This window comes from Lepisosteus platostomus, chromosome 9 (genome assembly GCF_059453375.1).
Source record: "Lepisosteus platostomus isolate fLepPlt1 chromosome 9, fLepPlt1.hap1, whole genome shotgun sequence".
In the NCBI taxonomy this organism is placed as follows: Eukaryota; Metazoa; Chordata; class Actinopteri; order Semionotiformes; family Lepisosteidae; genus Lepisosteus; species Lepisosteus platostomus.
Window position 1 is genome coordinate 57,835,485 of NC_142619.1, and position 18,331 is coordinate 57,853,815.

The window sequence follows — 18,331 nt, forward strand, 5'->3', positions numbered from 1 at the left end:
CTTATTTTTCACATAAATCCTGCAATTTCATAGTCATCAATCAAAGAATATTAAATCAGCCAACCTTCTCGTCCAGCGAAGCCTTTGCACTTTGTCTCTCTTTCTGAAACTGAGCCTGTGTCTCTTTCAGAGACTGCGAGATGTTGGACAGGTTCTCCTTGGCCGTCGAGAGATCTTTCGAGAGAGACTCCTTTTCCTCCTGTGTTTTCTGAAGGGCCCCCGTTAGGGACTGAACTCTGGCCTCTAGCTCAGCCTGCTGTGTCTTGGCCTCTTGGGATATTTTCTCCAGGCTCTGCTTGAGGCCCTGGCTTTCTTCCTCTGTCTTGCTCAGCTTCTGCGTCGTCTCTTCCAGAGCACTGGATTTCTTCCGCAGTTCTTCTTTCAGGTCTGCAGCCCTTCAGGAAGACAGGCAGCAAATAAACAATTTAAGATGGATTTTAAGAACTATTTAACCACTCCTGGTTCAGGAGAGTGCAAATCCAGTAACTCTTAGCCACCCAATTATTGTGAACAGCTGTGAGTAACTGATCAATTAAGCAAGCATTTTCCTTAATAAAGGGAAATCTGGTCTTTTGATGGATGAAGGACACTCATCATTTGGTTCCAAATGACACCCCAGTTGCTTAATTTACTCCTTAACCTGCTTGAAGGATGACAATTAAATTCCTTAATATCTTTTAAGTTTTTAGATCTATCAACCACTTAGAAATGCTGCTAGATCAGGGCTCTCCAGCCCCAGGAGGGGACACGACTTAAATGATGTACCTGGCTCACATGTGATAGAGCTTATTTAAAAATGTCTTAGCACCTGCAATGGGTATCCACTGCCTTTAAAGTGTCATTGGCACTGTTAGGTATAAAGCACTGTGCACCACATTTTGTTTCACTCACATCTTAATGCTTCTGAACAATATTTTACTTAAAGCAGAAACCTCTACTAGTTAAAATGCGATTGTAATTTCTAATACTTATTCCTTCTTACCTTGATGAGCTCTATCACTAACAGAGACAATAAATCAAACACACAACATAAGGCTCCACAGCTGAAATGTTGCGTTTCCTTTCTTCTCGTTCAGCACGGAATAAAGCTTTTACTTGTTCCTTTGCAGCCTATGCATGCTGACACAGCTCCATACTTGAAATAATTCAGGGATACTGTAGCCATTCTTAATGAGAGGACATTTTTTACACAAGTGCCTTCACATCTTTGTGGAAACTACTGAGCTCCATCATCAGCAGAGCTTTGACAGAGAATTACCTTGCCTCATTATTACAACAATAACGCTTTGGGCTGGCAATGTTCTCCCATAGGTGGCTCTACGTGTCTTTTGGCGGTACTTCTGGGTGTCTTACCCCCTCTTCTCTGCATTCAGCTGCTTGCTGAGCTCCTTTGCTCGGCTGTCGGTTTCCGAGACCTGCTGCCTCTGTTTCTGCAGCTCCTGCTGAAGCTGCCCCTTGCTGGTCCTCACTTCCTGGAGATCCGCCTCCAGCTTCTGTTGAAGTAACGACAGACACCTGAAGACCCCTGACCGGACATGCTACTGTTAAAAGGCAGGGCTGAAAGGGTCTCTCGAGACGAATGCAAAAAGACTAGCCCTCCTGGCTTCAGATATAATTGCACTACCACCTTGTCTCCAACTGTAACATCTCTTTCATGTTTCACTGCAATTCTGATGAACTCCACTGGGTTTACTTTATCAATGTCTTTGAGGAATCTGTAATACTTGGATTAGCGCCCTCATAGCCCTCAGCCTGTCAGTGTAGGACAGTCCCTTGAGCTCCAGAACGTATCTGGTTGCTGTCCTCTGGACTCATTCCAGAGCAGCAATATCTTTCATGCAATTTGGTGACCAAATCTGCTCATTTTTATAATGTCTGGTAAAGTTTTTTTTTAAGTTGTCTCTGCCTACTAGGTTTATATAAAAGTATATCTGCAGTTCACAAAATAGAACTTTCCCATCACAGCATACAATTTACATTTCTGCATTTATTTATAATTGCTTTACCATCTAGTCAATACTATCACCTATCAGCCTCCAAATCACAAACAACATGATTAGCAAAGCAATACCATAGTGTGCTCAATTTTTTTTGTAAAACATATTTACTAGTCTCGTCAGTTCTAGGTTCATGGAAAACAATCACCATCAAATAAAATGCCAATAAAAGGATGCTAATAACATTTTGCATGAGAAAAGCAATATTCTGAGAGCTCATACAACCCTGCCAGATTTGAACAGGAAGTCTATTTAACTTGCCATTCATGCCCGAGGTGTACAGAGGAGCTGTGAGGCTGCTATACAGTGATCGGGACACTCACCTTCACCTGCCCTTCCAGCTGCTCCACCTTGTGCTCAGAGCTCAGCAGCTTCTCCCTGAACTCCTTCTGACTGCTCTCCAGCTGGCTGCAGAACTCCTGCTTGTCCTGCAGCTTGGCACTCAGCTCTTCCAGCTGAGCTTTGCTTTTGGTCAGCTCCTGCAAGGAGAGAAGAGGCAGGGAGGTCAACGAAATGAGACGAAGTAGCTACAACCCAGTGGAGGTTTTCGAAAAACATTTCCCCCTAGAAATGCAGCTGATTTCCTGAAGCAATTCTGAGAGCCAAGGCAGATCTGTGAAATCATCCTATTATTGGGTAAAGTCATGCTCGTGACAATCCCTCACTACATCCACTGTACTATATTACTACAGATTTTACATTTCCCTTTCCAGGCTCAACTTTTCCTGCCTCTGACTTTCCCGGACCCAGTATTTCTTAAGATAGGATCACTTTATTGGCCGTATACAATTTCTTGCATTAGGAATTTGTCTTTTCGCATACCCCAACTTGCTCTCCATGAGACACACAGACAGGGAGAGAAGCTTGGGGTCATAGTGCAGGGTCAGCCATTTATACAGCATCCCTGGAGCAGCTGGGGTTAAGGGCCTCGCTCAGGGGCCCAACGGAGTAGGATTCCTCTGCAGGCCTGCGGGATACAAACCGGCAACCTTCCAGCCACAGGCGCAGATCTTTAGCCAGAGAGCCACTGCTACGCTACTCAAGCTGCTGAGTGTCAGTGACATGTTCATTATGCCCAATTGCAAACAGGGTGGGATATACCAGTCTGCTCAACAGTTAATGGAGTGAAAGATTTAGCATTTGATTTAGTTCATATTTCATTAGAACTGGGTCCTTCACCTCTCAAAGATGTAACTATGAGAGCTATTTCTGACTTATCCATATATGCTGTTTCACAACCTATATACAGTACTGTATGTTCACTTGAGATGCTGATGAAGACCATGGATGAGGTCTTCCTTACCTGCTGTTTGTCCTGCAGTGCATGCTGGGCTGTCTCCAGGTGATTCTGCAGGTCAGCCCTCTGGGCAGTCTTGGCAGCTTCAGCAGACAGCAGCAGCTCGGTCTTTGCCTTCAGCTGAAACACTAACCTCAGTCAGACCTTCGGCCTTTTCTGTCATTAAATATGCAGCTGAGCTACTGCTCTGTTTTAGCAATTCATGTAGCGTCCCTGCATGATTTAAAGGGGAACTGCTGTCCCAATTTCTCAGACCGGTTATTAAATCTCAGAAACAAAGAACATTCACTGCCCGTACAGAAACATTTGTAAAAATTCAATTTTAGCAAAAAATGGTGAACTTTGTGAAAGGACTGGATGGCGCCGTGCTGTCGCAAAACCCCTCGTCTCGGCACAGGCAAGATCGAGAGTTTGCACAGATTGTGACGTGATGCAGCCCTTCTTGCTCACTAGTCACTGTGATGACTGTAATGTAATGTGACGTATGAGTCAAAAGGTACAGGTTTGTTCCAACGTGACCTGCATGCAGAGTTTACAAGTTGTATTTGTCAGTAAAATCGTATGGTAGCGGAGAGGAATATTTCTATTGGATTAAAAGAGATGTATTCACAAGCCTGCTTCTTTACAATGTAATAAGGCCGCAGCACATCACTGCAAGTTCTGTTACCTCAATTCTGAACATGGCACTGTGCATTCCTGGAAACGCAGTCTATTTTGAGATGTACTGTAAATTGGAGGTTTTACGAGTTACTACATAGATCTTACTTTTACTATGGTTTGGAATGCACTCATCATAACCATGAAATAAAAAAATAACATTCCCCTTTAATGTCCTAATCAAAACTGTGCATTTAATGCTGCAGCACACCCCAGATGAACCGTGGAGGCTCATATAATATAAAAAATACAAAACATCCACACTTTTCTAACTTTAACAAAAACAATCTTATATTTGGTATCTTAAAGGAGGTTTTAACTCCTTGCAGTGTGTTTCAGATTTATAGGAAACAGACAATTTCTCAGGTTTCTCTTTGCTGGTTTTACATCAGAGTTTATATCGTATTTGAGATTTTTGTATGCAGTGTGATCATGCCTGCCCCATCTTTCAATGAAGGTGAGGAAGCTTTGTTTCTCCTATTCTTCTCAGTTTGCACATACCTGAGTATCTAGCTGGGCCACCTTCTCTCTGCTCTCTGCGAGCTGGGCGTTAATCTCCTTGAGGGAGGCCTCCAGCGAGAGGCAGCGGTCTCGCGCGGTCTGCAGGTGCGTCTTCTGCTCCTGGACTTGCTCATGCAGGTTGTCCTGGGCCTGCTTGTGGCTCTCCGACTGGTTCTTCAGCTTGTCGGTCAACTGGGCGACCTGCAACACGACCACCCACACTGTACATCAAGCGCAGCACAGAAGTGGAGGACCCACAAAGAGGTCATTTAATCCTCACACGGCTTGAAAATCTGAAAGTTTTTCCATCAGATTCCACTTGTCGCCCGATTTCGTCAGATCACTGAAACTATGAAAGCCTGGTTTTGGTCAGTATTGGGATGGAAGACCTCCACTGGCAGACCAGTAGGTGGCACTCCTTCCCCTGGAGCAGAATTTACTAAACAAATGCACCAATACGGTGACCGGGGACAATGTGCAGTACATTAGAAGGTACCACCTTTCAGAGCAGATATGAAACTGAGGCTGTGCATTACAGATCCCATGGAACAGTTCAACAGAGTAGGGGTGTTAACACTGGCTCAATTCCACTCCCATGCTCCTGCTTCTGTAGATGAAGTTTGGCCACTCTTACGTGTAAAATGCTTTGTGTTCCCCTGATACGAAGAGTGCGATATAAACATAATTAATAATTATGATGATGCTATTTCAAGCACTAAATGAACAATTAAAGAATGACTCTTTACACATTTTACATAATTTCACATTTTTAAACTAAGCAACCGAATATTCACAAAGTATTGCAATAGAAATATCTGTGGTGCTTGTTGTTATATATTTTAAAATGTGAAACTGGGTCTTTTATGTGTTATATAGATACCTGAAGAGTACAAAAGCAATGGTTTTGATTGCTTTAAAATGATCTGGTTTTATTTCATGCACACCCTATTTAGCAAAATGCTAAAAATATTCTATCAGGAGACCTCCTTATGAGAAGAGATTTAATGCAGAGAAATAAAAAAGTTTGTGTGGGGGGAGCTTGCCAAAACAGCTCATTTTACACAGGCTCAATTCTTATGGGAACATCACAAGGAAGTGCACCTTTCGTAGTTTGCGGTCAGTAGAAGCCTTTTTAAAGCTGTGGAATGAAAATTGAATGAGGACTATAACTTTAACTGGGAAACCTTATCAGCCCCAAAAAATGTTAAAAGAATACAGTTTACAGGGCAAAGTGATTGGCGCCACAAGAGCTGTGTTCAGAGATGTGGTGCTAGGTTCAGTGTTTTTAGTTTCACAGGAGCTGTGTTCAGGGGTGTGGTGCTAGGTTCAGTGTTTATAGTTACACAGGAACTGTGTTCAGGGGTGTGGTGGTAGGGTTCTGTGTTTTTAGTTATACAGGAGCTGTGTTCAGGGGTGCGATGTTAGGTTCAGTGTTTTTAGTTACACAGGAGCTGTGTTCGGGGTGCAGTGTTGGGTTCAGTGTTTTTAGTTACACAGGAATTGGGTTCAGGGGTGTGGTGGTAGGGTCTGTGTTTTTAGTTACACAGGAGCTGTGCTCAGGGGTGCGGTGTTACAGTAGGTTCAGTGTTTTTAGTTACACAGGAGCTGTGCTCAGGGGTGGGGTGTTACAGTAGGTTCAGTGTTTTTAGTTACACAGGAGCTGTGCTCAGGGGTGCGGGAGGCTGTACCTGCTCCTGCAGTGCGTGGTTCTTCTCCTGGAGCTGACTGAGCACTGCGGTTTCCCCCTCACCAGCCTGGATCTTGGCACACAGGTCCTCCCTCTCTGCCTCCAGCTGGCTGATGTTATCTTTGCTTTTCTGAAGCAGGGCCTCCAGATTTTGGATCTTCTGGTCTTTATCACCAATCTGACGCAGCACCTGCTCCAGATCATTCTACAACAATGGAGTACATTCACATACATTTAGGACAGGTTAGACAACCAAACATACCCATTTTGTATAACCTGGGACAGTGAAAGTGAAAAGAGGGAGTGATGTACCACACTGTATGTCATACAATTGTTCCCATATTAAAACACAACTTACAGGAAAGACCTCTGTGCACAGAAAACATGCACTCAGCGGTGAAGTCTAGTTTTGTTTTATACATTAATGGGATTTTTAAAAATCAGGTTCTCATATATGTTAATAATTAAAAACTAAAAAGGTTCTTATCAATACTACTAATCAATGAAATGGTGAGGGTCAAAAACTATCAGCTCTTAGCTTCACGTACTCCGATGTTTTTTTGGAGACCCTAACCTTGACCAGAAGCGGTCTGATTATTGCTGAATGTATTACATATCCTTGCCTGAAAAGCAAACTACACACTACAGTGGCCAAGGACACACATCTTTCAAAGGACATGTTAAACTGAGGTTGGCGTGGCAGCTGCTGCTTCCATACCTGAACTGGCATCACTCTTAGGTGTAAAACGCTTTGTGATCCCTTGAAATGAAAACGTTTCACACTACAGAGGTTTTTAAACTGCCGATCCCTGACGCATCAAAACCAAAGTCTATCTTCCTGTCAGGTCTCCCAGTCCTCCTTCCTTCTTTCTCTGGCAAGCTCTTTAATTCAGTTCAAATTCTCTGACAAGTCTCCTTCCTGTGCCACCTCACTGCGGATATGCATGACACATCAGGTCCCGCTACAGGACAATGCAGCCTCTGAGTGCTCTTGGCTTTGTGTTGGATGAACTGGAGTTGGACTACGGCTAAACAACATTCACCCCTAAGTCAGCTCTTCATAAAAGCGTGCTCACCTGGGCCTCGCGCAGCTTGGCGTTGGTGCTTTGCTGCAGAGCCTGCACCTCCTGATGCTGCTGTCTAGCCTTGTCAAGCTGGTGCTGCAAGTCAGTCGACTTTGTGGCGTTCTCCTTCAACTGCCAGCAATAAATCGAAAAAAAAAAGGAGAAGAAACGTTCTAAAACCTATTTGAAGCTTCTTAAATCCATGCTTGCATCTTGGGGTGAACGCTTATCTGGCCGCTGACTTGGCTGAATAAGTACAGGCCCTTTCTAATGCCCTGCCCTCGCGTGGCTACCGCTTGAGCGAGGAAATGCTCAAGGCTGCAGGCCTTCCTCTTAGCTATTCTTTCAACGCTCCTACGTGTGCCGGACTGTACAGTGAGTCACTGACATGACAGCTGAGCGAGGAAGGGTCCTCTAAATTGGACATGTGTCCAGAACAACAGGAGATGAAACGTGTGATGGAACATGATTAATAAACAGCAACACACTGGAGCTTTCTTTCGAACGTGCAGTTCCCTGTGAGGCAAGGAATGGAAAGCCGTCCTGGGTGAAGAGGGAGCAGATGACACAGTACATTGAAGGTCTAAAAAGAGTCCCTTTTTTCATTTGTACAAAACACTACAAGTGTTCATTGCTCAGAGCAACCGGGTGTCTCTTTAGGTTGTACTGAGTCTTGAGAGGAATGCATGCTGCATCACTATACCAGTGACTATGGGTGCAGCTTTTCTGCTCCATCTCAAGAGAAGTTTAGTTAAAACGATAAAAAGTAACGATTCATCTGAAGACCTATGTACATACCTTCTGTACATAGAAAAGCCATCTTATGTGCTTAAAAGCTACCAAAAGCTTTCTTAGAATAAGGGAAGACCACCACTGTATGAGTATCAATACATTTAGCTTAGAGCAGATATGAATAGTAACAAACTAAAAAGTGATTAAGAATAAGGCATAACAAGAAACCACTGTTAAAAACAGAAGGGAGATTCGTATTCAAAAATACCTAAAAACCCATGAAGTGTAACCCATCATTTCCTGGTTGTTTTCCAGGCTGCATCCCGAACACTGTTTTGCACAGTTTTTTCTGAGAAAAGCAAGACTTCCAGACTATCTTCAGTTATTTTATTACATTTCATGCCATTGAGAAAATTGTGTCTGACATCAGAGCTGGCTTCATGTTGAGGTTTGTATGAAGTAACAGAAAATGTTTTGAACTTATTATAAATTTATTTGGGATCCAATGTCAAATCTCCTGTTGGACTGCAGGTGACAGGTAATTGTAATACTCTGATATCTCAATTTTTATTTTTAGCCAATTTGCAAGTTAACGCCCTGCCTTGTCACTAAACATAAAAGTCAGCAAAAGTGAGTTAGTTCTGTTAAAATTAATTGTACGATCAAATACCTTTGTTTAGTTGAGGTTTAACTTGAACATGCTTACATAATTGTCTAATGGGGATCAAGCATGCTTGTGGTCATGTAATAAAGTAATCTTCCAACTGTTCAGTGTATTTTCTTCCCGATTTGTCATCCTGAAGGATATATGGGTTTACATTGAATTGGTTTCATCACTGCTCTCCTCCCCACTGATAGCTGATGTGTGGTGAGCATACTGGCAAACTTTGGCTGCCGTTGCATCATCCAGGTGGGGCTACACACTGGTGGCAGTGGAGGAGAGTCCCCATTACCTATAAAGCTCTTTCAGTGGAGTGTCCAGAAAAGCTCTATATAGGTGTAAGGAATTATTACTATTATTACTATTCAACAATGTGATTAAACTCTAGAAAGCCAGGCCATTCTTTGTGAAATCCAAATCCATTCAATTAAATGAGCATAATAATAATTGTAATAATGTATGAAATAATAATATATTGTTATGTATTAACTAATGATGTATGGAATGTCATTAAATTAAATCTAAAAGCTTATCGTTGCATGGTCAAAGGTGTTATTTGGGTGAAAAGCAGTGTCCGTAATTCTGGATATAATAGAAACATTTAATCAGGGAAAGGTCAATCTTTTCAGAAACACTTTGTAGCACAGAGACTAGAAGTGTTTCATTAGATGGCAGGACTCTGAAAACAGCAAATACCACCCAAGACTAATTCCAGCATATGTGTTGCATTTCTATAGAGTAATGAGAGAAGTTAGCATGCTTGAGGCCTTGACTGGTCATCCACTGACACCGTGAGGTTTTTCATTTACTTACTATACATAGTTGCCCAAATGTAAAATCGGATTCATGTGTTCTGAGCTGCAACATTCGGTTGGTTCCTTAGCTTGCAGTTTTACTTGGCGACACGCGATGGAAGGGCTGGATGGACAAGAGGGGGAGACGCACAGCGACACAGCCTGCTTCCCGCCGGCGGGGCGGGTGGAGCATCAAGCCCACCTGTTCCTCGGCCCGCGAGAGCTTGAGCTGCAGGTCGGCCACCTGCTGCTCCCGGTCCTTCAGCTTCTCCCCCGAGAGCTGCCGCTGCTCCTTCAGGCGGCCCTGCACCTCCCCGAGCTGGCGCTCCGCCTCCAGCAGCTTGGCGTGCAGCTGCAAGGGAACACACACACACACACTCACTCAGGGTGACCCGGGCTCCGGCCCAGCCCCACCCACCTGAGGAGGGCCACCTGGAGCTCCGGGGCAAAATCAACCGCGTGTGTGCGGAACACTCAGTGGAAGTGTCACGGAAATGTCAGCCGACGGCTCTTTCATTTCATTTGTACGCGCTCTCCCCCACTGAGCACTTTTATGCAACGAGGTGGGAAAAGTCCCGTCACTAAGGGAAATGAAAAAAAGGTTGTAAAAGCATTGACGCAATGTAGGATCCTTGACAGAATCCTCTAAAGCTCCGCCAATTTGGCGCATCAGAGCAGAAACAACGGAGTGAGAGGGAGTACAGTACGTTAGCTCATCACCTTCTTTTTAATGTAGGACGGCATCGTGTTCAGGCTAAATCTATATGCATCGGAGGCAGTAAACGTAAAAAAATTCTGACCATCTGTCCAACATTATGCCGCTTTAAAAAAAAAAAAACTCCATTTCGGAATGAAATGAATACGATATCGTTTCATCATACTAGCTTTTTCCAAGACTAAGAAATAGTCTATGAAGAAATGTTGAAAAAGCTCATCAAAGACTCACTATTTATGGTTAGAAATATTTGTGTTGTTTTGACTTTAATTGGCCTCTGAGACAAAACAACATTACAGAACGCAAGGCTGTCAGAAGACAAAATGATAGGCTTTTGCAAAAAAAATGTCTAAAGCTCTTATTAAGACCATCCCTACCTGGTTGATCTCAGTCTGTTGATGGAGCCCTTGCTGTTCCTTCTCTTCCTTCTGCTGCTGGAGCTGCTTGAACTCAGCTTTGAGCTGCTGGTGCTTGACCTCCAGCTCCGACAGCTCCTGCTTCAGCTTGTGGCTGGTCTCCCCTCTCTCGCTGAGCTCCGCCTGGGCTCTCTGGAGAGAGGCGTCCGTGGACGAGGCCTGGGCCCGGAGCTGCTGGCAGTCAAGCTCCTTCTGGTGCAGGCTGGCTTGCAGGCTCTTCTTGCTGGCCAGCTCCTCGCCAAGGCGTTCATCCAGCTCCCGGCACTCCTGGTCTTTCTTGGACAATTTCTCCGACAGACTCTGGAAACAGTTGCGTAGGACCACGGATCAGCTGACAGAGGATCCACCCCATCTTTCATCGTATTCGATCACAGTAACGACCCTACCTGCCCTGAGAAACAGGTTGTACACTGCCAGATGCACAAGTATTGGGCCTTTGAAGTGAAATGAATCATTTTGCTTGGGTTTAATGGAATTTGTATTTCAGATGAAAACAATAATAATAGGGAAAAGTACAGAATTTCAGCTTTTGTTTCTGGCACTATGAAAAATGCAACTATGACATGTTAAAACAAAGTCATTGGGGTTCATTCCCACCCATTTCAGGTGGGCATGTAAATGGATGCTTGCACACTGTTTGCCACGCGTGAGCCATCTTGTTACTGAACTGCACACCTGTTCATTTCTACCCTAAGTGGATACTTCCTCACTGGAAGAAATCTTCTGTAGCTCAATCTCAACACAAAACGTCTGACAAACACCTGGATGGAACGTTCACACAGCACAAGGCAGCTGACGAAGGGGGCTGAATGTGTACCACGTGTATAATGTATTAATTTCACGTCATTATAAAATATTATGACCAATGAACAGAATGACTCATTATAAACACACTTGCCTCCACTGCTAACATACCAAGATATTAAACACGAAAGTTCCATTTAAAATACTATTTTTGTTCCTTTTAAGTAATTTCAGTTACAGTAAGTGTACCACCATCTTTTAAAATGAAAAAAGATGAAAATAGTGAAAAGCTCTTTGGCGATAATCAGGCAGACTGTAGCTTTTATCACCTCTTGAAAGTAAAAGTTTATTCCTCTGAATTAACTTCTACATCAAGATTACAGTATATGTGTCTCTAAAAAAATATGCCAAAGCATTATTTATACTAGAATTTAGTATTTTATGACACATTAAATATACAGTATCAATAATTATATTAATTTTATTAATTGCATAAGATATTTGGTTTTAAACATTGGCCAATACAGGCACAAGAGCAGGCAGATTAAGGAGGGCTAAATTTACAGAATAAGATGCTGGAAATTGCCAAATTAAGAGATACCCAGAAATCGACACTGAATTTTTACTCCAGAGCAGCAGGCTTTTTTTAAACCACCACTGAAGAGAGATGAAGATGACATACTGCTACATATTTTGCTCATTTCTGATTATTGAATGGGCTTCCTCACGTTAGGGAAGAGAAGCTGTGAGGTCTACAGCTGCCATCTTTTAATAGAGATTTTATCCGACAAATGTTACACACTCTCTGCCAAACAAAGGCTCAGCACTAATCTAACCCAGAGAGGGCAAAATGATTCATGCAACGGGACCTCTCCCTGCCCCACACAACATCGTCTGGACATTTTTTTTTGCTTCCAAGGTAAATACATCATCAAGGCGTGCTTGGCACTGAAGCTGAATCCCTGACAACCATACCAGACCGTGCCAAAATGCCAAACAAAGACAAAGAGCATTTTAGACATTTTATTCTCCATGATAAAAGCTCCCAATGCGTGATGTAAAATTATCCTTGATTACACCTTAATTCGGCTGTGCAGTGTAACGTGGGTTTAGAGTAATATTCGATTACATCTGTAATCTAATAGAATATTAATACTAGCTGGCTAGATATCGCAAAAAGCAAACAGATTGAGAAGAACTCTCTTTGCTCTCCCATATAAAAGTTCTATACTCAAAGTTATCAGACAAGTTTAATGAGCAGGACTAGGGTAATTATGTGTCCTCAGTTGCAATATATTACTCAATATGAGTTACTGACAGTTAAAACAGTTTGCCTTGAACAGAGAACAATTTGACGACTTCTGTCAAGAAATATTTTGTTTTTCTCACTTGGTGTTTTTAACTATATTCAGCTGAAGACTAGCTCTTTGAATAAAATCCAGGGCTTTCTTGATGACACAACTCAAAACTCTCTACACAAGACATGAATCGTCTTGAGACTTCTCTTTATCAGAGGTAAAAGAAGCTCTTTCTCTCCATCAGATAAAATAAACTTGGATACAGTTTTATGTTTTAAACAACAAGAACGACAACAAAACAGAAAATGACGATGAGGAATTGCAACAAAGCACCGACAGGTACTCTGAGCCACCGGCTGACTCTTAGTAGCGGTCTTGTGCAGGCAGTTATGTGACTGTAACCCGTGGACATTCCATATTCGCTTGTGAGCGTATAGTTCACTTACTACATATTCTCACAGACAGGCGCTGGAAAGAATGCACATGTATCAAAGTTATGAGAGCCCTGATGACAGGGTTTCTAAATATCCTGAAACATTACCGTCAACAGAAAGCTATAACTGTAACGATTCCAGCATGTAGACGCATGGCCCCAGTTCCAGATTTATTTTTCATGGGAAGAAAGGTTACTTCCTGAATTGATTTTAGAACCTCTTCACAGTAAAAATATGGGAGTGAGAGATTAAAGTCACCAATGCCTGGGGTTCAGATAATCTGAATCTACTTATGTTACTTACTCATGTCTCTTGCATTGTTTTTGTTTCAGTTACATTAGGCTGCATATTTAAGGTCTGGATTTAAGTACTTTTGTACATTTTGGTCAGAGAATTACATGCTGTGATTGTTTTGACTTAATTATTTTAATAATTGCATGATGCATTTAATATGATTGCACTGATAGGGTTTAACTGTTTAATTAACTCTATTTAAAAGAGAAACCTAAATAATAATCTACAGGTTTTATGCCTACGTTTCAAAAAATAAACCACAGCTCTGTGTGAATTAAACATTAAACAAAAAGTCTAAATTAAAAACACTTGCTAAAGGCTTAACAGCTTTCTTTCCAAGCACGGAATTAATGTTTGTTTGTTCTTTGCAGCCAACAAACGCTGACGCAGCTCCCCTCTTCAACTTTAAAATAAAAACATTACTGCAAGCTTATGTTTATGATTCGGATTTAATCAGGCTTTGTTCTCTATAAGGCTGAATCACCCCCAGCAAGGCACAACAACCAGAGCATGTTGGCATTTGTAGCAGTGCCATTACACAGCACGCGTGCATCCTGTTAGGAGAGTCACTCTGCTCCTGCCTTACCTGGTTCTGCTGCTGAAGTCCATTCAGGGAGCTCTGCAGCTTGTGCAGCTGCTGCGTGTACACAGCCACCTCCTGGGGACCCTTCTCCAGCTCCGCCCGCATCTGGGATATCGTAGTCTAGGCAGAAAGCACAGTGTTTACTGACCACACGTTCAAAAAAAGTCCTTTCACAAAATGCCTCCAAAGAAATCTGCAGACCTTCCTGAACTAGGCGTTAACAAGAAAAAACAATCTTCCTTATTTTTGGTTTCACAAAAATATCCATCTACATTATTTGATACAGTGAGTTTCATGACACCAACAAATAAAGAAAAAGCATTTTATTAACACACAAATACACATTTTAATATGAATAAAAAGCTTAATTATAAACGTTGATAGGTAGATGTTGATTACAACGCAGGAATGGAATATTACATTCTTCACATCAGAGAAAAGGCTCACTTTCAGAGATTATATATAATCTTCAGAACATGTAAACATCATCTGAGTTCAAGAATGCCAACACTTCTTCACCAGGGTTTTGAATCATCTTAAATTCAAGACTGATAGCAAAACTCAAAAGAAGAGAAGCTCTTGACAGGGTTACGGAACACTGAATAATGTACCTGCAATGTAAATGCAGTAAAAGTCAAGTTTAAAAACGTCTTAAAAATGCGAACTGCTGACGTCAATGCCTCAGCTCCTTTGTGGAACGAAAGCGTTTTGATGCACAGCAGCAGAAGGTGAACAACAGCCGTGAAGCTGAAGTCAGTCTGTCCCACAGTATGTCAAAATGGACAACCACCCACAGACAGCCACTACACATTGGACAACATGAACAGTACAACGTTGACAAGACCAGTGGAAAGAAGATTACCTCAAGTTTACGAACCTCCACCAGAAAGCAGAAGAAGAAAACAGATGGAAGAAGACAGAAGAAGAACAAATACAGACATTAACAGCAGCCACAGGTACTGCATGATGGCAAAAACTCATTAAGGCACAAACTGGAGGCATCAGCTCCAGGTACCCTGTGTGGGAAAGTGCTGTATGTGTCAGCACTCCACCTCTAATCCACACTGCAAGGCATGTCTCCATAGATTGGACACTAAGGTTTAAGAAGCTGCATTTTGGGGTAATCACAAGATCTATAAATATACTTAAAATAAAAACAAACGCGCGAGGCAATGTTGGGCAGCGACAGATCTTCAAAGGTTTTGGCATCCTGTTTCAGGACAGAGCAGAAATTAGTTTCACAGCTATTTTTTGTTTCATTGTTTCATCATTTTCCTCATATAATCATTGTTCTCTATTCTAATGCAACTAATCTTTTCTGATATGTCCCACTTTCTGATCCTTTGACTCAATTATCTTCCCGTTGCCCATGGAAGCAGAATGCCAGCTGGGAGAGTACCAGGCATGATCACAGCAGGATCGGGCATAGCTTGTTACAGACATTCGGGACCAGCGTGGCGCAAACTCGGCAACAGTGTCGTGAACATTGCACTCATTATTCTTCTAGTTTATGCGTTTCACAAATTGTCCCTTGCTCAGTGTTTACAGTTCTTCTAAGGCTAAGCTGTCTTGGGGGGGGAAGCAAAAGATAAAACAATCGCTCAAGCACTCTTGATTAAAAAAAAAAGCCTGGTTGCTTCAATATACTAAAAACTTAGCCCTCCTCTCTGAGGCACTTTAAATAATTTAAAACTGCTTAATTATGAATCGCAGCACAGTGAATGAAACACAACAATAGAATTTAACAGTACAAATGATCCCTACAGAACTTACCGTCAGAGAAATTGCCTCGGAGAAAGGACACTACAAAGTTTCATTGTTTATGGTGCAATTCAATGCATTCAGCATTTGTGTTCTAGTTTCGGTCCTGATCCATCTGGAAAATGCCTAAAGCACAATCACGATCTCGTTCCCGTGCACTGTAACTAACAAATGGACTAAGAGACCACCGGTCTCTTCTCGTCTCGGGCGTACCTCTGAGGCTGTGTACTCGGCCTGCAGCTGCTTGTACTGGTTCTTGAGGCGCTCGGATTCCTGCTCTCGCTCCTGGGTCATGTTGTCCATGAGGGTCTGCACCTGCACCAGCTCCCTCTTCAGCACCTCCACATCCTCCACGCCGGGCCGCTGCAGCTGGGAGAGCGGCACAGAGCAGCGTCACAGGCAGCCCGCGCCCTTCCCCGTCCACAGGCACGCGCGGAACCCAACGCCACGCAAAAACCTGCGCGTGTCTGATTTCGACGCCAAATGCTCTTCCCAAAGGAAGAGCGTGAAAAATACACAACAGACAGCAGCTCCAGAATTGGGGGGACACAACAAAAAAAAATGGCCACGCTTAATCAGGATTAATGTCGTCCTATATATACAACCACTATAACAATGGCTGTCTAAACCGTCACCAGAGAAGCATTAGTAACATTGTCATAGAAATCTGAACATCTGGCATGAGCCGTATAATATTTCAGAAGAAATATTATTCCATTAAGATCTGGCAAATTTCTCTTGCATGAGTATACAACCCAGTTGTTCCAGTTGTATACGGGTTATTTTCATGTTATAAGAATCATTCAGAAATACAAAACCACCAATTTCAACTTTTAGGTCATAGTTTGTATTCCTTTTTTGTCCTACTGTATATGCAATATGGAAGCTGCCTCAGTTCAGGGTTTAAGAACCCCTTACTGAAGAACTAGGGCAGAGTCCTATCCTGGACTCCACTTCACTACTGGGCTGCTTTAATTTTTGTTTCCATTTGTTTCAGGATGAGGAGGGAAAAATCGAAATGGCACATTAAAAACATCTTCACATGAACAGTTTTGGTTGCTTGCTTTTGAACAGAACAGGCACCGGTGCATTGAGCAATATCATGGAGCAGCACAGGGTCCACTGTGATTTCAAAAGGGACTTTTTAAAGACAGACTCTTTTTGTAATGCATTTAAGAAAAGAGAGCAAGTAATGACACCTTCAAGAAATCAATACGTAATTACAGATCCAGAGAAGAAAATCATTTTCTCAGTTATAAAGATATTCTTGAAACCCTTGCAGTTTAGAACAATATAGAATTAAAAAACAGTGTATCGATGAAACACCTTTCCTTTAAAGGTTAGGACCACCTGACAAGAGTAAGTTCGATAAGGGGGTTAAAGATTACAAGTTAAGCAATGTGTGCTGACCTCATGGATCATGCCAAGAGCTTAGTACTCACGCATTACTTCCAAAACCAGAAACACCAGCCAAGACCTTCCTGCAAAAGCTACAAACTGTAACGCACTGCCTCGGCCCTATCTTCTCAACTCTTTCCTGTGAGACTGATGAAACTTAACCCTGGGCTGCCAGTGAGGCTGAACAACACATGACTTCAGCCGACATGCTATTCTGTCAGCAAGTGAAATCGCGTGATTTTCCCCAGCAGGCCAGGAGTCAACGCACACAGATGCTATTACTTTACCAGCTCTGTGTGGAGTTTCTCTTTCTCCTCTCTCTCCTTCTGCAGGTCCTGGGACAGGCTGAGGACTCGCTGCTCCGAAGCCTCTCGTAGGCCCTTCTCCTCATCGTATTTGGACTTGATGTCTGCAGGCGACATAGCCAGATCAGCTCATGCCACGCTGCGTCATTCCCGCAACAGGCTTCAGATAGCCTCTCCTACAGGAAGGCATCCCACTTACCTACAATCTCAGTGGCCAGCTGTGCCGCTTTCTGCTCAAACAAGTCTTTCATTTGCTTGATGTGGAACTTTTCCGTTTCAGCCTCTTGCAGCTTCAGTTCCAGCGACTGCATCTCTGAAATCACCACCACAGGGCGAAATCATCACCACCGGACTGTGGTTCCGATTAGATACTACATTGCATCCCAGTTTCAGATGACAGCTGGGACACAAAGCGGTTTATTTACCAAAAGTCCAAAACCTACAGGCATTGCGGACGGTGCATTTACCTGATGATTCAGCACTTGCTACTCCATCAGTATGTGGACCCTAAAAAAATAATAATATTAATCAGGACTGTAAATACAATAAGAAGTTCCAACCCACCTGACAGCTATAATATCTAAACCTAGAACACAATGTATTTTCAATGGCTAAGACAAGACCACCTTTAACTAATGAGATTACATCAAGCACCGGATTTACACAGGAATTCTGCAAGTCAGCACCCACACTCAAGAAGTGCTCTTCCCAGCCCTGTCATGATGGATAGAGTTCCTGCATTAATTCACAACTTTTTGTGGTGTTTATGCCACCATGCATGTTGGCTTTTGTTTCACACTGGACTCTGCATTTAGCAGATATTTGTCTACTAAATAAGTTTCTTAATACACAATCAGATTCAAAATATCCAGATGATTTAACAGTAATGTATTTATCCGGGCTCGTTCAAGTCATTCTCTGCCGTAGGTTATTTTCATGGTCTTTGTAAAACGACAAAAGAACTGCAGATGGACACGCTATACAGAAACTGAG

The 18,331-nt window shown here is 42.6% G+C and overlaps 1 protein-coding gene across 5 annotated transcripts in view; it reads right to left on the reverse strand.

Annotated features, from left to right (window-relative positions):
* The window catches only part of eea1 (early endosome antigen 1), a 43,699-nt gene that overhangs the window by 11,594 nt on the left and 13,774 nt on the right, over positions 1-18,331 (reverse strand). For 3 of the 5 annotated variants that reach the window (XM_088645825.1, XM_088645823.1, XM_088645826.1), the window contains 15 exons: positions 17,806-17,845; positions 17,538-17,651; positions 17,321-17,442; positions 15,849-16,004; positions 14,737-14,751; positions 13,878-13,994; positions 10,483-10,821; positions 9,593-9,742; positions 7,216-7,335; positions 6,141-6,344; positions 4,453-4,653; positions 3,301-3,414; positions 2,321-2,476; positions 1,354-1,493; positions 65-395 (listed from right to left, as the gene is read on the reverse strand). In XM_088645825.1, coding sequence (XP_088501951.1) covers positions 65-395; positions 1,354-1,493; positions 2,321-2,476; positions 3,301-3,414; positions 4,453-4,653; positions 6,141-6,344; positions 7,216-7,335; positions 9,593-9,742; positions 10,483-10,821; positions 13,878-13,994; positions 14,737-14,751; positions 15,849-16,004; positions 17,321-17,442; positions 17,538-17,651; positions 17,806-17,845 — 2,319 coding nt within the window. The remainder of the gene's footprint in view (positions 1-64; positions 396-1,353; positions 1,494-2,320; positions 2,477-3,300; positions 3,415-4,452; positions 4,654-6,140; positions 6,345-7,215; positions 7,336-9,592; positions 9,743-10,482; positions 10,822-13,877; positions 13,995-14,736; positions 14,752-15,848; positions 16,005-17,320; positions 17,443-17,537; positions 17,652-17,805; positions 17,846-18,331) is intronic. The other 2 variants (XM_088645827.1, XM_088645824.1) reach the window with 1 other exon arrangement.